The 18631-nt window shown below is 35.2% G+C and overlaps 1 protein-coding gene across 2 annotated transcripts; it reads right to left on the bottom strand.

Moving 5' to 3' along the window:
- Positions 1 to 1137: 1137 nt before the first annotated feature.
- Positions 1138 to 6780, bottom strand: LOC143536917 (TNF receptor-associated factor homolog 1b-like). Of its 2 annotated transcripts, none has more exons than XM_077030799.1 (11): positions 6606 to 6780; positions 6102 to 6213; positions 5918 to 6006; positions 5754 to 5822; positions 5530 to 5659; positions 4724 to 4882; positions 4278 to 4617; positions 3549 to 3661; positions 3335 to 3473; positions 2767 to 3221; positions 1138 to 2677 (listed from the first exon to the last, which is right to left on the bottom strand). In XM_077030799.1, exons 1-11 carry the CDS (start codon positions 6778 to 6780, stop codon positions 1351 to 1353), a joined length of 3108 nt encoding a protein of 1035 aa, XP_076886914.1. In that variant the 3' UTR covers positions 1138 to 1350. The 2 variants fall into 2 exon arrangements, with proteins under 2 accessions (XP_076886914.1, XP_076886915.1); XM_077030800.1 differs by having other exon boundaries at positions 3335 to 3470.
- Positions 6781 to 18631: the final 11851 nt, after the last annotated feature.

Below are 18631 nucleotides of genomic sequence, written 5' to 3'. Positions count from 1 at the left end.
TCAACATATGTGTGAGCTTACGTATTTATAATGCGCACATCGCATGTTTGGTACGGTTTATGTATTTGTTTGAATTTGGCTTGATTCGAAAGTTATATGAGATAGTTTCAGAGGCTATTTTGAACATGTTTCAAGCCACAAACTAAAAGTGGTGCGTTCTGATAAGTCATGCGATTGCAAAATAATAACATACCTAAATAAGTATTAAGAGTAAAAGCTGGAACCAAAGAATGGTTATGGATTGAGTAGTCATTATTAATTAGGCCATTATTCTTGGCCTCAAAGTATATATGAAAAGCTATTTCAGTAAGTTTTCCTGCCTTTGAAAAGCTAAGGCATCCGTAAAGAATCCAAAAGCAAAATAACTTAGGACCTGAGTTCAAAACCGGCATTACTTGTCAGACAATCAACACCTGCGGATTTGAGTAAATACTGAGATGGAACAGTGGCTCTAAGGCCGCTGATGGGAAACATGATCTGGCTTCATGATGACACCATTAAAGGCGGGACTCAGGAGTGACCATCTCTCGATGTCTGGCCATGCTTTACTCAAAATAAGTCCCAGTGACAACATAGTAATAATCATTATGGCGTTAAACATTGATTTATAACGGAAACTAAGAAAATTGAATCATTTCCGCATAATGATTCACTGGAAATCCTAGAAGTATGCGTAACGCAGGGGATTGGAACAGTGATTAAACATGAAAAATACTTGTGCATATTGTAACTTCCAACATATACGAACCAATAGCGTAATTCGACCGACGGACAAGAAACAATAACTTAGCCAGCCCCTTTACGCAGGAGGGCAGGGTGGTTCACCATCTCCAGATATATGCCAAACTCTCGTGTGCAATGGTTGAAACCAGAACTTAAAACTGAATTTAGGAACATTCATTCATTCTATAATAGCATCCTTAAAAGTGATTCAATCTCAGGCATTGATCTAGCGTCCATATTCCACATCATGCCATACATTCAATAGTGAACAAAAACTCCTCACAATCCGGTTCAATCCCAAACTGGCTGGCTCGCACCAATCAGTTTGCAGCATTATCAGACCACAGCCGAACGAGCTTCGTCGCGCTCAAACCGATTCAATAAACTATAGATTTGCAGATATAAAAACTGATTCTAGTAAACATTGCCAGCAAAAGTCAGATATCAAATCGTAATTAATGAACAAACGGAAAGAAAAACATTGCTAGATCACTCTTTCAGAATAAAATAAAGTAAAAATAAAAAAGTTTTCTTATCAAAGGGTTACAACCTCACTTCAAATCACCATTCTTCTCTTCATAAAGACTATTACAACCCAATAATAATATCTTTTCTTTTGCAGCCTACTCACTGCCCGTTAGGCCGGTACATGGTGTAACCATTGACTCCCATAGTCAACCCCGAATAATCACCAGGCATATGATACTGGTACCCGTCACCATCAATATTTCTCAACCCGTAAGAAACATCCGACCCGCCAATCTGCCACTGGTTCTGAACCAACCCATCAATCTGCCCGTTAACATAAGGGTGCAAGTTCGGTTGTGGTAAAATCAAGTCTTGTGAAAAGTCAAACCCGCCACTGTAACCATGCTGGAACTCTTCGGAAAAGCTCCGGGTCCGGTCAAACCGACACGAGCTTGTTGAAGGACCCGGTTCAAGTGAACTACCGACATCCCCAGGGAATGTGAACTGGTGAGAAAGATGTCGAGGCCCGTTTTGAAATAACGGGCCCGGAGCGTACTCGTCATCGAGTAAATCATTGATGATATCAAGGTGCGGGAATTCATCTGCAAACATGCCATGAGGTTGTGATCGGATATTATTACCGTTATCCAGCTGAACGGTTTCCATCCACCCAGATCCGTTTTGAAGTGGATCATGATTCAACATCCCGAATGAAAAACTCGATCCGATGGAACTCGAGTCGATTCTTTCCGGGGTCTGAGGTATAAACACGGGCTGTGAATAAGAGGGACACTGGGTTTGACCCATCATAGCGTTACGATACGAGGGTGGACCGTAACTTTGACCCACTGGTGATGGATCGGGACCGAGATACCCGGCTGCACTCGCAGAACGGGATAGATACGGTGCGGTTTGAACCAATGAGACTACCGGGGTGGTACCCGTGGCTTTATTAGATCGAGACCCGTCAACTAACGGAGCACTCAACGGCCTTGACAACGGTGGCACCGGCATAGCCGATGAAACGGTCAACGACTTAGTCAATACTGGTTGAACCACGGGTTTTTCGGCTGTTAGCGCCCCTTGACAATTCACCGGCATGGGTTTCTGAGCTGGATTAGGTGTTTGGGGAACTGTTGAAGGCTTTTCGGGTGGTTTTATCGTGTAGGGTTTAGATACGACTGAAACGTTGGTTAAGTTTGACGGGCCAACGGGTTTACCAGAGTCGATGTTTTGGGTGGTCCTTTTTAGGTCTGTTTTTTGGAGGGCCCGTGGGGAAGCTTTTGACGGGCTTTTGGGTGAAGATGGTGCAACCGAGACGGTTATTTTTTCTTTCAAATGTCTCTCAGGTTCGGTTTCAACTTTAATAGTTAGCTTCTTTTGCAATGAAACAAGTTCTTCAACTTTCTTATCCTGCAACAAGACCGCAACCCCGTCACCCTCGGCATGCGGTTGACCGGTACCCTTTCCATGCTTGACTTTCCCTCTGCATAATATTGAAAACGCATTACACATATTAAAAAAAAGAAAGTTAAAAGATGAAATATGAAATATGAAAAAAAATACGAGACCGACCTGCTAGGTGAACTTTGGGATTTCTTATTCTGATGTGGACTAAGTCTACCAACGGGCCCGTTGGTTACAACTGACGGGAGTGAATCCGATGAGCACGTTGATGAGCTGTCATCCATTACAGACGAGCTCTTCAACCCACCATTTTGTTCACCAACACCACCGCTACTACAGGGTTCCCTGGGTGGATGATGAGGTTCAGAAGTGTCGGTATCCCAGTTAACCGGGCTCGAATCTCTATCGTCTGACTCGGGTTGAAGAACCGCTTCAGGTACACAATCTACCGAATCAGACACATCTGAAACATCCTCAAGCGAGGTGGGCTTTTTTGACAAATCCGCATCATACTCAACCAAGCTTTGGGTTTTAGGTTTTTCCTTGATTACAATACCGTGCTTTTCATCCCGACCCTTATCCTTTGACTCCTTTAACTTCCGGTTGTTTCTTTTCTGTTTCGCCTGTACCATAAAACAAATCAATAATTGTTGAATAAAATGATTAAAAATCCAGTTAAGGTTAAATATGATTTTTATTATTAGTATTATATCATAATTATTATATTATTGGACACCTGTTTCTTTTTTAATTTTTTCTCTTTTTCACATGCGCGTTTTTCACTTTCGGCCATCCACGCTTCCTCTTCTTCACGGATGAGCTCTTCTTGTCTCTTTAAAGAAACAGCCTCCTGGTATGCAACTTCTATTTTACTGCTGCATTACATAGGAGGTAAGAATATGTGTACCAATAAGATTATATTTATTATTTATAACTTATCAGATTACTACCTGAATATATGGGCTAGAACAAAGATTTCAATGGTTCTACGTCCCAAATCAGTTAAACGCCTTTCATCTCGCTCAATAGTATCCTTACTAAAATCCTCCCCCGAGCCACCATCCTGCCACAGTACACATAAAACATGTGAATATTGATAAATACTACACACACACACACATATATATATAAATGCATACATATGTATTAATCTTGGCCAAAATAAAAAAGAAATTAAATAAACAACAATAACAACAACAATCATACCCAGTAAATCCCACACATAGCAAAACTCTTAGTAGGGCCTGGGGAGGGTGGGATGTAGGCAGGCCTTACCTCTATCCCTGGGGAATAGAGAGGCTGCTTCCAAGGGACCCCCGGCTCCAAAACAACCAACATAATAGTAGAATAGTAAATAAAGTATAAAATAAACTATTGGAAAAGTGTAATATTTAGTACTAACGAGAAAAAAAAATGATAAGTAGATAAAATCATTATAATAAATAGCAGTATTAATAGTAAAAATAAGCAATACTAGTAACAGAAAACAAATTATACTAAGTTGGTAAGGTTATGTAACTAAATATGGATGTGTGTGTGTGTACATATGTGTATACACCTATGTATGCATATACATGCATATATATGTACATATACAAATACTAATATATAAATATATATAGGTGCATATGATGTAGGAATGTATGAGTAGACAGTCATTACTATAAAATAACGCTGACCTTAGTACGGTTTTGAGGACGGTTTTCATCTTTTGGGGGCAAGGGTTCAATGGCGGCCCTCTCAAGCAAAAGCAGAACATCATCAACGAGAGAAAACATGTCGTTTTCCATATGGACAACGGGTATTGTTGCCGTTTGTTCTGCATCACATTTTGCGTTGACTTTGGATTGAGCTTCAAGGGCCTTTAATCCACTGTATAAAGAGTCCATCACTAAAGTTGATGTCACTTCTTTTTCTATAAAGAAATGCTTCACAACGGTTTTCAATATTGAATCTGATTTCTCTTGTGACATTTGTTGCCTTGAAACTTTATCAATTCTTGACCAGAAACTGCAGAAGCTGAAACATAAAAGGGATAAAAAGAATCAAATTGGGCGCAACCCATATAAAAAAATTACCATTTTGCCACACCTATTATCGTCTACCAGGAATTAGTATTACATACCCGGACCATCTAGCTTTATCTTCTAGCAACTTCCCGAGTTTTCCTCTTTTTTCTTCAACAAAGCGGCGACAAATTTGTTCTACATTTGACAAATATACCCTTACAAGTTCTCTCCTATACATACGGTCAAGGCATCGGAAAGGACGATCCGCTCTCTCCCTTCAATATCGTTTAACACATGTTAGCATTTATTATTATACATAGTTCCATAAGAAAAAGAAAGAGAAAATAACTCAAAAATGGTACATGTGAAGTCATTGGAAAATAAAATAGCATATGATACAACAAATCAATGTGTGTTTGTCTTATCCTAATAAAATAGAGTACAATTAACATAAATAATAACAATAATTAAAATTAATAACAATGTTGCAAGAGATAAAAAAATATCTCAATTGGTCTACAAAATGCTTCCTAATTTCCAATCAATTCATTGTTATGGTATAAGGTAAATGGAGATTTCACACAAGAGTAATGGCTTAATATATCTATATATACTCATAATCAAGTACCAATCATTTTATTACTCAAATACGTAGCAATTAAAATAGACTCTGAATAAAGTTACATACGATAATTAAGTGTTTGTTTGACCAGCTTCTATTGTTTCCATAACGAATGAAGCATTAACTATCGCGACAAGAAAACAAGATATATTCTAAAACAAGTTACAAAACATAATTAAAATACATGACAAGTAAATTTAGACCGTGGTGCAAAGGGTTCGATGAGGATAAGAAAAAGTCATTTTTCATATGACACTACCATAATAACAATAAAGCTCGAAAAAAATAATAAAAAAAAACCTGATAACTTGAACTTGAGCTTTTATTACGAGTGTATCAGCATCAACAAATCCATCTAAAACTTTGGATAATTCCATAAACTTTTTCCAACCCCAGTCATGCTCTTTCTTCCAGAAGCGATGTAAAGTATCTACAAACATACATTTAATGATTTAATCACTTTAAATGATATTAACAGGCAACAATAATGAATAATAATAAGGTAAAAAACAACAAAAATAAACCAGAATATTTTGATTTCTTGGGGTCCTTATTCACCACAGCTATTGTGAATTGTGCAAAATGACTCCATCCTGCATCAGTAAAAAGAAAAGCCACTTTAAATTATTTTAATTGCCAAATGAAAAAAAACAAGTGAACCCTTAAACTTTACTTTTATAAATCATACCAGGAAGAAGCTTGTCATGCTCTGCAACACAAAGAAACAATGACAGAAAATTGCAGACATCACACCCCTGTGGGTAGATTAAAATGTACCTAAAACCATACCCTCAAGCTTAAATAACCCATAACTTGCACATATATAATATATCATCATCATTTGACTAAACAAACAAAAGAAGAAAGCATACCATTTGTAGCCACCAACCTCAAACGCATTGCTACGAAGCTCTCTCTTGTTAATCTGTGAAAATTTGTCTATTTTCCATGTATACCTTCCGTATAGATCAGAAGGTTTCTTTTCTGCACATGAACAAAATTCAAAAAAAAACAATTATATAAAATTTGTATCTCACTAACACCATATATGTTTTATCCGCAAGAGCAAAAGGATGCGAGTAAATATATATATATATAAACATATATATATATATATATATATGTTTATTCTAACTTCATTAAGAATTACATGTGTTTTGCTCTCTAAACATTATATTAACTAATTTAGGTTACATTTTACAAGAAGTAATTTAAGACAAAAGGCTCGCAAGTAAAAGCGCGTCTAAAGTCGCACTTTTTGTCAACATAGAATACATTGCGTGACAATTACTTCCAAAAAGATTTTTAACTCTCTATAGTCTATACGTTATCTTTAGAATAAAAACAAAAAACAAAACTGAAAAGATGCATACCACCGCAATCTCTATCGTCATCAGTATCCCAATAAGGCGGTGACGTTGACGCAATCCCATTCTCCACCTGCTCAGACGACCGCCACTCCGCCAAAGCTTCGCCGGACCTCTGCTGCCCGTTCGACAATCCCTCAAACGATCTTCCAACCCCAGACTCCTCACTTGAACTCCCCGCCATTTCACACTTACCCAACTTCCCCTAAAATCACCTAACAAAACAACAATCATATCAAAATTAACAATCAGAATATCAATCATCAAACTGAAAGCATCTAAGCTGATAAAGCTAATCAATTGCAATCAAACACTATAAAACCAATAAAACAAATAAAGTCTCGAATAAACCCTAACATCCTGTCTATACAAATCGCAAGAGTGAAAGTGATGATAAGAAGCGTAATCAATCAATCAAGCAAGTGGAAATTAAGTGTTAAGTAAACAATTGAAATTGTACGCAATAGCAAAACCCTAAGTCCGATTGAGTTGTTGGACGAATCGGTACACAAATCGGATGTGAAACGGAAGATCATTCACATGCAAACACACACAAACCCTAATTAAATAATTAATTAACTAATTCTCCGTCGGAAAATAATAAGAATAGAAATGAGCAGATTGATTGATAATAAGTTTGGGGGATCCAGATGCAGAATAATAATAACCTGAGTGGTGGTGTTGATGGTGGAAGCTGATTTTAGGTCTAGAAAGAAGAAAGAGGCGACGGGAGAAATATAGATAGATAGATAGATACACAAAAGAGAGAGAGAAAGAGAAAGTTTAAGAGATTTGAGGTACAAGGAGCAGCAGTGACTATTCATTATTATTATTATTATTATTATTATTATTTATATATTTGTATTTATTCTATAAAATGTGATATTGGTTGAATTTGTAATGAAAAAAAAAATTATGATATTAATATGAATCCGATTATCAGGTTTTACTATAGTGGGTTTTTGAGTGGCTGCCCTTTAGGCTACCCAACGCCAATTGCGATTGCGGGTGTATAAGCCGTTTTTAGCCATTGAGCTACACCGGATAGTCGAGTTTTTATTTGTTGGCCCGTTTTTTTAAATATGTTATTACACAACATTTATGATATTCAATTGTATTGGAGCATTTTTTTTAATTATTTTTTTAACAGTTAATTATTATTCTTCACATTTTTGCTTTTTTGAGTCTCGAACCTCAGGCTTTATTCAGTAGTACCAACACCTTTATCAAGCACTTTTTTAATTAGATTTTCACTTTTTCTAACTACAAATACTTGGAAATTTATTTAGAGAAAATTACTGTTTGAGTCCCTGTGGTTTAAGAGCGGAGTCACATTGAGTCCCCGAAAAAAAAATGAACTGATTGAATCCCTGTGGTTCCAAACGTGACCCAAATGAGTCCCTCCATTAACTTTCCTCCGTTAGCACTGTTAAAATTAGGTGCAAACTAGTCTTTTCACTCTTTAAAAGATTATAAAGAAAAAAATAAAAAAGAATAACCTTTCTTGCGCAGGTTATCACCAAAGATCCCAAGATCCAAGTCTGTGTATCCCTCCTAGCCTCAAATCATTGGAGACACATGGTAGTCGCCCTATTCCCTACACACATCACTCCTACCCTCCTCTTTCTCTATCACCATTTCACTACTACTACTTTTCTTTTACCCACACCCACTCTCTATCTCCTCTCTAAAACCACAACACACACAGATTCTTACAGGTTGGGAAGAAGAAGCAAATTACCTGTGACTGGACTGACACTCTGTGTGCAATATATTCACACACTTACATTATATAACAACACAACCATATATATATTACAGAGGGGGAGAAATTGCTTTCTAGAGAGAGAGAGAGATGGAAATGATGCGTTACGGCGGATCGGACGGCGGCGGGAGGAGGAAGCCGTCGTGGAGACAGAAGGAGAATAATCGGAGGAGAGAGGGGAGAGGAAGAGCTATTGCAGGCTGAGAGGTTATTCTTTTTTATTATTTTCTTTATAATCTTTTAAGGAGTGAAAAGACTAGTTTGCCCCTAATTTTAACAGTGCTAACGGAGGAAAGTTAATGGAGGGACTCATTTGGGTCACGTTTGGAACCACAGGGATTCAACCAGGTCATTTTTTTTTTAGACTCAATGTGACTTCGCCCTCAAACCACAGGGACTCAGACAGTAATTTTCTCATTTATTTATCATTAAATACCCAATTAAACCCTTTTGCCTTTATTAACATAAATAGAGTATTCTTTTTTAACTGTATGTGTTTTTGCAACCTGGAATTCAGAAATAAAGATGTGGTCATTAGCATGAATTTATACTACTACACTAGGTTAAATGAATTTGGTTCTAGGGTATAAGAACCGGCGCGTCAATGATAAGATTAAACTATGTATAAACGAGTATAGCTCTTCTAACTCTATTATGGCTCGTATAAGTCATTTAGTAACTTTGTTAAAGGGTTAGCATGTTGAGATGACTCATCTAAGACCCATTTATTAATGACGTAAGTTTATAACTTTGTAAAAATTTAAATTACTCTAAATTTTTAACCTTAACTACATCTGCTTACTATTAACTTTTATAGAATTTTGAAGTCTTTTGTTTAAAGTCATGTCAGCAATCATATTAGAATTCATATATTTAGTTGTGTTAAGTGGTCGTATCAAAGTTATTTTTGTTATTGAATTTGTTAAACTAAAATGTGTTAAGGTTAAATGTCTCGCCCGCTTATTAAACGTGTTTATGTTAGTGTTTAAGTAAATGACATTTTTGGATAGATGTGTTGTGCTTAAGTTTATATTTTTAGAATGGCAACTATATTATACAAAAATTATCCAGAAAGCAACTAGACATAACGATACATAAATACAAATTAATGCATAACAAAATCTTAAAGAGATAGCAAAAAAAGAACTGCACAAAGACAGACCAAATAAACCACAACAAAAGAAGAAGACCCGATGAAACCAATACAAAAGCCTCCTCCTATATACGAACCTAAGGACCTGCTGCACCATACCACATATATAGAGAGACCTAATCGACATCTAGAACTTTCACGCTCTTGCTTGATCTGTGAGAATATGAACATTTTCATTTCCCGTTTTTGCCATATCCTCAAGTCAACAAAAAAAAATTCAGTCTATTTGCACAACTGAGTAAAACATAATGGTCCATAATTATTCCCACGTGGATCTTTGTAAAGCAGTTGTCACCAAACATGCATAATTTAGCCAAATGAACCAGACTCGGAAACTATGTTAGGCAAAAGGACTTCCACAGTTCCACTGCTACAGCGGGGTATAGTAAAAGAAACATCTTTTGCCTCCATCTCGCCATTTCTCTAGTTCCTTTCAAAACTGGTGACTACATTTTTAATCATATTTTCATAATTCGTTACAAGAGAAAGCGAGTTGACCTTGTACATCCTTTTCCAACTCCTTCTTATTAAAACAAGTATAGCACGCCTCCTTTGAATCCGCATTTTCTTCATATACATGATCTTTTACTACAGAAGGGTTCAATTCACCTGTTTCTGACCCAAAACATACTCATCACATTAGCCGATACCGACCCCCCTACTGATAGCTGACCTAAAAAGAAAAGCATCTTCAAGCCCTACCTCTTGAAAGTGGTTCTTCCTTATCGTCATCAAAACATGAAATTACCCCATTTGCTTGATATCTTCTTGTAACAATCAAATTCCATGTCGTAAACGATAGACCTCCAATTTCAACCAAAGCCATCTGCAATCAACTATAAAAGAACCAGATACTTTCCTCAAGTCTTAAAACGACAATGCAATGTTTATGTTTTGTTGAAACTTCAAGCGTTCGTCATCAAATCCAAACACTAACCATAACCATAGTCTACCTAAATGCCTTATGTCACATTCCTGAATTCTTCCTGATGGCACGTTGTATGTATGCTTAAATTTTAGTTTTTGCTAGACCTACATAATTGAGTCAAGAGACTAGAATCAGAAACTATGTTAAGCGAAGAGACTTCCACGATTCTACAGCCGCAAATGTAGTAGGAGAAACATAAACTTTTGTCTCCACCTCGTTGTTTCGTCCCCTTTAGAATCAGTTATTGCATTTTTAATTATATCTTCATCATTCGTTACAACAGAAAGCGAGTTAACCGTATATATTCCTTTTCCAACTCCTCGGTAACAAAATAAATAGAACACGCGTCCTATGAATCCATTTTCTTCATCTACTAGATCTTTTACTACATGAGGATGCAATTCACCCGTTCCTAACCCAAAAACAAACTCACTGCCATTCGACGATACTGACTCCCCCTCACTACCGGTATCCGACCTAAAAAGAAAAGCATATGCAAATCCTACCTCTTGAAAATGGTTCTTCCTTTACGTCATCAAAAAACATGGAATTTCCCCCCACTTTCTTGCTAACATGTTGTAACAATCGAAATTCCATGCCATGTACGGTAGGCCTCCAATTTCTACCCAAACCATCTAATCATCAATTTTAAAAGAACTCGATACTTTCCTCAACTCTTGTAACATCGATTTAATGTTTATGCTCTGTTGAAACTTCAAACGTTCATCATCAAAGCCAAACACCAACCATAACCATAGTGGCATAGTCCACCTAATACTTTATGTCCACATTCCCAAATCCTTCTTATGGCATACCGTGCATATATATATTCCATAAGGTTCACATGCTTGACCTTGACTAAACAACCAAAGTCCATCATAGCATTTTATTAATCCCATCTTCTGTGACGTTGCATTTTATTACTTTTGAATTTTTAGGATATACACATTTGAATATGGACCCTCTACTTCTTTCAATAGAAACTATATGTCTCGTATTTTGTTTCCACCTAATAATCAATAGAATTAACAAATTGAATCATGTCTTGCAACCAAGAATGACTCAATCCACATCGATCACAAGTTTTGAATCAACTTTCATTCATCTGCAACCTTGATGAATCACACGAACCCAAAATCTCTCCCCTAGCTTTGATAGTCAACCGGAAATATAGACTTTTGATACAAACAAAGACACACACACATAAATACATACATACATACATGATGGATACTATTGCATGATAATATATTAACTCAATAATAAAGCCTTTAAAAGGTTAATTTCATATATACTTCTCAAAACTTACTTGTCTATTTTATGCATACCCCTACAAATTAATATCTAATATATTCATTTAAACTAGCTTTTGAACCCGTGTATTACACAGGTTTTGTCAAATGATAAAGATAAATAAGGTCTGTTATTTTAGTTGTGATTCTCAATATACTTATGAATTAATTTAATTTAGACTTAATGGAAAAAACAAACAGGGTTAACGAAAAGTACTAAAATATCATGATTTTGGAAACGCCAGGTGTTGATTTGCAAGAAATTTTTAAGAAAAGTACTAAATGTGTAGTTGGTCAAACCTTAGGTATGAAAATGACACTTGATTCAATAATGAATACAACCCACACTATGTTATAACCCATTTGACAAAATGATTTTAACCCATGACCCATGGATAGCTATAATGAATGAGATGAGAGATTAGGAATTAGGTGAAATATGGGCTTGACACATATGCTTTAACAGTTTCTTTTAATAGTATTGTAAGATAGTTAAAATGTCATATTTACTCATTTCATTTTGTCTAAGTGGTGTTGGGTGTTTGTTCTCATGTGAGAGTAATGAGAATGAAGAGGAGGATGATGAACTTGAATGAAGGTTTGAAGAGCAATTATTCTAGGTACTGAAAATTACAAGCGTTTAAAGTTGGAAGTAAGGAAAACTAGAACCTTAATGCATGGGTATTAATTCCTGTTATGTCTTAACCCATTTGGAAGTGTTCTTTATTGAGATTTGAGCATACATGTAGCCTGAGTGAGAAACTGATGTATAATATGGTTAGATAAAGGAAAAATATTTTGTGTGAAGCAAATTCAAGGAATGGAGTCATCACTTTAAGATTTATATGCACATGCCAAATAAATTAGGTGTTTGGTCAAAATTGACATAGATATTCAGTGTGATTTTCTAGCTGTGAGATAGATTGTCATTGTTATTAAAAGTTAAATCAGTTTCAGACTTTTTAGTGTACGTAAAATAAAATGAAGCATCCGGTTAAACTTGACCTAAAGTTTGAATCATTATTAGTTTTAACTATAATATGGATTCTTATTAGGGTTAGTTTCAAATAAAAAATTTGATTTTTCTAAGAAGACTAAGAAGGAGTGTATTTTAGTACTTAATATTAAAATCCACTTATATTAATCTCAAAAACCCACTTACATCTTCACTCATCTCCTACAACCACCACAACTCCACCGCCCACTGCCACCACAACCGTCACCCATCGCCACCACATCGCCGGAAAATATTTGGAAATTTCGCCGGAAAATTTCACCGGAAAAGTCAATGGAAAGTCACCGAAAAACAATTCCCGAGAAATTTTGCCGAAAAAATCGCCGAAAAATTCGCCAAAAAATTCACCGAAAAATCTCCAAAAAACAGTCACCGGAAAGCATCTGCCTAAAAAAACACAATGAAAAACACTACGGAAAACACCATGAAAAAACACAATGCAAAAAACACAATGGAGTAAACACTATGAAAAAAACACAATGACAAAAACACAACAAAAAACACAATTGTATGACACAATATGAAAAAAACAATGAAAAAAATATTATGAAAAAAAAACACAATAAAAAAATACAATTGTATAACACAATTTTGTAAAATACAATTTTGGTAAAACACAATTTGTAAAAACCTACTATTTTTTTTTAATTTTTATATAACAATATGGTACTCATATAAACGATAAAAAAACACTCGTTATTATGGTGAATTTGTTTTTAAAAAAAATGTCATAAAAAAGTTATGAACATTTTAAAATGATGGAGGAATTTGACACGTATATTACACGTGGAAGGAGAAAGTCAACAAATATGTTATCCCTATTATGCCTTTCTCCTTGTTTCACACTTGATTTCCTCCCTAAATTAATCTCAACCACTCATATAAAAATAATGAACCATATTACCTCTAATCCTTCTAAAAAATCATACATTGTATTATAACCTAACTATTACTATTAATAGATAAAAGTTACTAGAAATATTACTAATGCGAGTTGGAAAGTTGATTATTTAGTTCTATTGTGTTGGAATCAAATGCTAAGTGCCTTTTGTGATGATTTTTGAGCAAGATTTAACCTTTAGGAGACTTGTGTGGTATTGGCCATAGGTCATGTACAACCTTTTGTACATAGCATGAGTACCTTCATCCCACCACGTGTCCTTATCTTATAAAAGATATATAAATCAATTACACTTTAAAACTAGTGATTGACCTGTGTGTTGAGCGGCGATTTCACTCACTAAAACCCGGGAGTTGAAACACGATGTTAAGATGATGAGTTGCAAATTCGGTCAATATTTGTTACGTTCTTTATGTTATAAAAAAACGTATGTAAAGCCAGAGTGTTAAAAAACCCAAAAATAAAATTCCTCAAATTAACATATAAAAAATAAAATATTTAAAACGCCGTTTATTTTGTCGGTAAAACCCGGGCGTTAGTAAAACCAAACGTTGTCGGTCTCGAGTTTTAAGGTGGTGAGAAGTTGCGAATTCAGTAGGTGTCGTTTACGCTCGTTACGGTACCGAAACTAAAAAAAAGCAAAAAAGATTAAAAAAAATAGTTTAAGTGACCAACAGAGTGGCATCAGTCGGTAAAACTCGGGCATCAGCAAAACCCGAGTGTTGTCGTTTCTGGTCGTTGAGGCAGCGAGTCTATGCGAATTTTTTCGATTTTCTACGTTCGTTACGATATCGTAACTAAAAAATAAACAAATGACAAGGACCAATGTTGGTCCGCCACTTGGCCCAATGGAAAGCCTTGCGGCACCAACATTGGCTTTACTTTATATAATAACTAGTTATTTACCCGGCACATTGCGCCGGACACGATAAACTTAGGAACTATGATGGTGAGAGTATGCAACAACAAAGATGCAGAGAATGTAGTTGCACACAAACCCATAATAGCACTGTTATGCTAATCGCCTGATCATGAGCTTCTGAAGCCGAAACGTTTATTGAACGCGAATCAAAATATCACCCAGTTCTTGTTATTTTGTTTGTGAAGAATGAGACTCGATAATATCCATAAACAGCTAATAAATGAGTCACTTAAAACTTATACAACAACTACAAATCACCACAGCACTAATTCTCCAATTACAGTTTGACTCGATTAGGCATTACACAGAATTGATTCCCGATCGCGAAAGCAATCTCCAATAAATAACCAAACACCACAAACTTTCTTTCTTTCTTCAAGAAACGTTCTTGATTATTTTTTTAAGAACTCTTTTGATTACTTTCTTACTTGATTACCTACTCGACTGGGAAACCCGACCACATAAACCGAAATCTTGGTATTATAACCGGTGACTTCAACAAAGTTAACAACTTGCCTTGCTTCAAAAATTCTCTTGCTAGGGTAGCTAGTTGCTTCCTAATGTCTTTCATACTGGCTTCAACCGTAAAAGCTCAAGAGCTATGTGGTTGCCTGCTTAAAGTATTTAAACTGCCTTCTTGCTTGCTTAACTTTATTCGACAAACCCAAGCTATCAATTTTAATCTGGTTGGTTGCTTCTTTTCTTTTCAAATTAATACCTCTTTAGATTGTAATTTCTATCGATTCAAAATACTAATTATTAAGTAGTAATTACCAAAACCCAAACCCTCAGTTACCAAGAACAATGCCATCCAGCAGATATTAAAACAAAATTAAAAAATTAAATCACGTAACATAAACCTGGTTCGAACCCACGCACGAAACCGGTATTCATGTAACATCAACAACTTGAAGGCCACCCGACCACAACTGCACTATTGATTGCAATCCGCAAATATCTATCATAAACCAAATTCTAATTGAAGTACCTAAATCCACCCTACGACGCCAAACTTCACTTTTACTATATATAGATAATAAGGTGCGTCATTTTTTGTGATTACTCTATAGAATAGTAATTAAATTTTAAAATTGTTTCAATCTGGACATTAATAAAAATTTTGTTATAATCAGGTCAATAAAGTATCTTTTTTGTTCCAATCTTAGATATTTTATATATATAGTAGGTTATCTAGGTTTTGTTTTATTTTTAAATAATTTGGCATTGCATAATGTTTTTTAAAAAATTAAAAAATTAGTAAAATTTGAGAAAAATAATTTTTAAATTGCGAAAAAGTTGAAAAAAAAACTGAAAAATAGTAAAAGTAAAAATAATAAAAAACAAAAAATTACAATGTAATTAATATGTTCTTTTTTTGTATCGAAGCAATTAATAATTCTACTATTAAATATTTTAATATCACCTAACTATCTTTTTAAATATTTCTAAAAAAATGGTGGTTTTTATAAAAAGAACCATAACTTAAGTTATTCTACCTTTTTTTTTTGCCATTTTTCTCAATTTAAAAAATTATTTTTTTCTCAATTTTTACTAATTTTTTCAATTTTTTAAAAAATATTTTGCAATGCCATGCTATTAAAATTTTTTTAAAAAAACATAGATACCTGCTATCCAGGTAAAATATCTAGGATTGGAACAAAAATAAAAATTAAGTGACCTAATTAAAACAAAATATTTTATAAATGACATGATTGGAACAATTTCAAAACTTGGTTACTATTATATAGAGTAATCCTTACTTTTTTAATAGGTTTGGTGAAAACTATTTGGGCCTATTTTAGTTTAGGGTGAAAGGTTCGTTTTGCTTTCTTATTATTTAGGTTAGTTAACCTAATTAGGTCTCTATATATATACTTATCTATTGTTGCACCCCAATCTAGGGCCTAGGAGTGCAATCACAAGTTGGTACCTGTTTTGTAGATATAACAGAGTTTAAGGTTGCAAAGCGGAAGACTTGATTAAAATATTATTATATTTCAAAAGACGAGAATTAAACACCCGTTGGTTGGTACAAAAGATATTGGAATTATTTTAATATCAAAAACTCTATCTGAGCCATCCAATCGTCTAATGGCTAGTTATCATCTTCAATCACCTATTCTTGATTACCTGCAAAACAATTTATAAATACGTCGGCAACACATGCTGGTGAACACGTTGACACAAAACATTTTGATACTCAATTATCCCCTCGAGACATCGTAAGCCTCGGCCCAACGTGGTTTAAGAAATAACCAAGTTCTGAAAGTCTGAATTACTATTATAAACTCCAGTTATACTCAAAACCACTCAGCGAATACCACAACATCGAGAACTTAGCAACTACCAATATACACAAGATAATCCCCTCTCGGACATTACTTAGGTCCGGCCAAACGTGGCGAAGGCATTATCAAGTGTGGTGCAGTGTGCCCACCACCCACATATGTAAGGATCCAAACAAACGTATACGATAGCCTGAGGGCCAGCGATTACCTTTGTTTATAATGTTTTATGGATACATAATCCCATGTAAACATTTGCAAGACTCATTATAAAATTTTGCTTGTAAAGAGTTTAAGCGCATTCACCTTTATTCTAGATCAGTGTGTCTCACTGATTTATGCTTCTTGTTACCTCGGACCTATAGTACGAGAATAACCTTTTATAAATACTAGATCAACGATCTAGCTTCAGACCTTTAGTCTGTTCGCATAACATTTACCTTGATATCATTTCTTTTATAAAACATAAGGGCCTTTTGTCCTTTTTTTGTTTATTATTTATTCACTACGTTTCTTCTTCATGAAAAATGCATATGTATCAGGTTTTTTCTTTCATAAGAAACATTATAAAATCTGTATATAAGATAAAGAAATAATATTCCATCTATAACCTCGTTTTATGAAATCTTCATTTCACTTGTGCTACATCCCCTTACCTTGTATGGTTTGTTATATGAAATGCTTAAGATTGGTGCGAGCAACACTTCTACTTATCGTCAAGAAATTGAAAGAAATAAACCGACAGAGGTTTTACTACTTACACGCACTTCGAGAAAACGAGCACCTCTGAATGTTGGGATCGTGGCACGTATTTCGAGGTTATATGTGTGATCAGAGACTGGTTGGACGAATGAGAATTCATCCTATGGCCACCTATTTATAGGAACGAAAAGTGCTCATTCGCTTAGTGCGAAGAACCATTAACCTTTTCGTTTGCGTAGCGCGAATGCCTAACAAGCCGCCTTTGATATTTCTTGACCTTCGTGTAGCACAAAGCATCCATTCGTGTCGCGCGAAGTGGACTTATAGGTTTGGTGAGTTGACCACTAGACCTGCCACGTGTCACCACGTGGTGACACGTGTCCTATGATGTGTTGCCACGTGTCATTCAAAGACACGGTTACTTCTCGTAGCGCGAAGTGTTGAGTCCAATTCCTTCGCGTCGCGCAAAGGAATTAAAGTTTCAGATTTTTTCATTTTAAGTCCATGGACTTCCAATCTTGACATATTTTTCTCAAAATTTTAGAGATGTTACATCTATTGTGTTGTAGTCTTTTTATTGTGATTAAGTAATAAAAGAAACCCTAATTGTAAATCATGGATGTAGGTTAAATTGATCAAACCGTGTAAATATCATGTTCTTGTTTTACTTTTCGTTTGTGTTTGATTGTATTTTTGCCACATACTTCCTATGATCGATATGTAATGATTTTTAATGTTAAAAAGTTTGGTTTGCTAATTCCAAACCATGGAAGTAATGTGAATCAACAGTTGGCTAGATTTTTAAGCACAACTAGTAGTGGATTTTTAATATTATGTAAAAACGAATCATAAAAAGTGAAGAAACACCGTTTACCGCTTATAAATACGTTTTAAAGTGGTTGTGAGTGAAGGAGAAAGAAAATGTAATGATAAAGGTATAAAAGAAACATTTAATTAAAAACTAGCTGGGTGCGCGCGCAATGCGGCGAGGGATGCACGCAAACATGACATCGAATGTGTAACCGGTGTTGCCGTTTCAGTATGTGCATGACTTCACAACAATGCGAACGTA

The sequence above is a fragment of the Bidens hawaiensis genome, unplaced genomic scaffold (genome assembly GCF_021521415.1).
Source record: "Bidens hawaiensis isolate Kalapana, Puna unplaced genomic scaffold, B.hawaiensis_p1.1 tig00010985_1, whole genome shotgun sequence".
Taxonomy (NCBI): Eukaryota; Viridiplantae; Streptophyta; class Magnoliopsida; order Asterales; family Asteraceae; genus Bidens; species Bidens hawaiensis.
This window is presented reverse-complemented; position numbering and strand designations above follow the sequence as displayed.

Bases quoted from the DNA above. Each gene is read 5' to 3' on its own strand.
- LOC143536917 (XM_077030799.1), bottom strand. From the start codon at position 6,780: ATGGCGGGGAGTTCAAGTGAGGAGTCTGGGGTTGGAAGATCGTTTGAG. The intron at 6,007-6,101 runs GTATGCTTTCTT...GTATGGTTTTAG, and splicing joins GAGGTTGGTGGCTACAAATG to GTACATTTTAATCTACCCAC. The intron at 3,474-3,548 runs GTAGTAATCTGA...TATGTAATGCAG, and splicing joins GTTCTAGCCCATATATTCAG to CAGTAAAATAGAAGTTGCAT.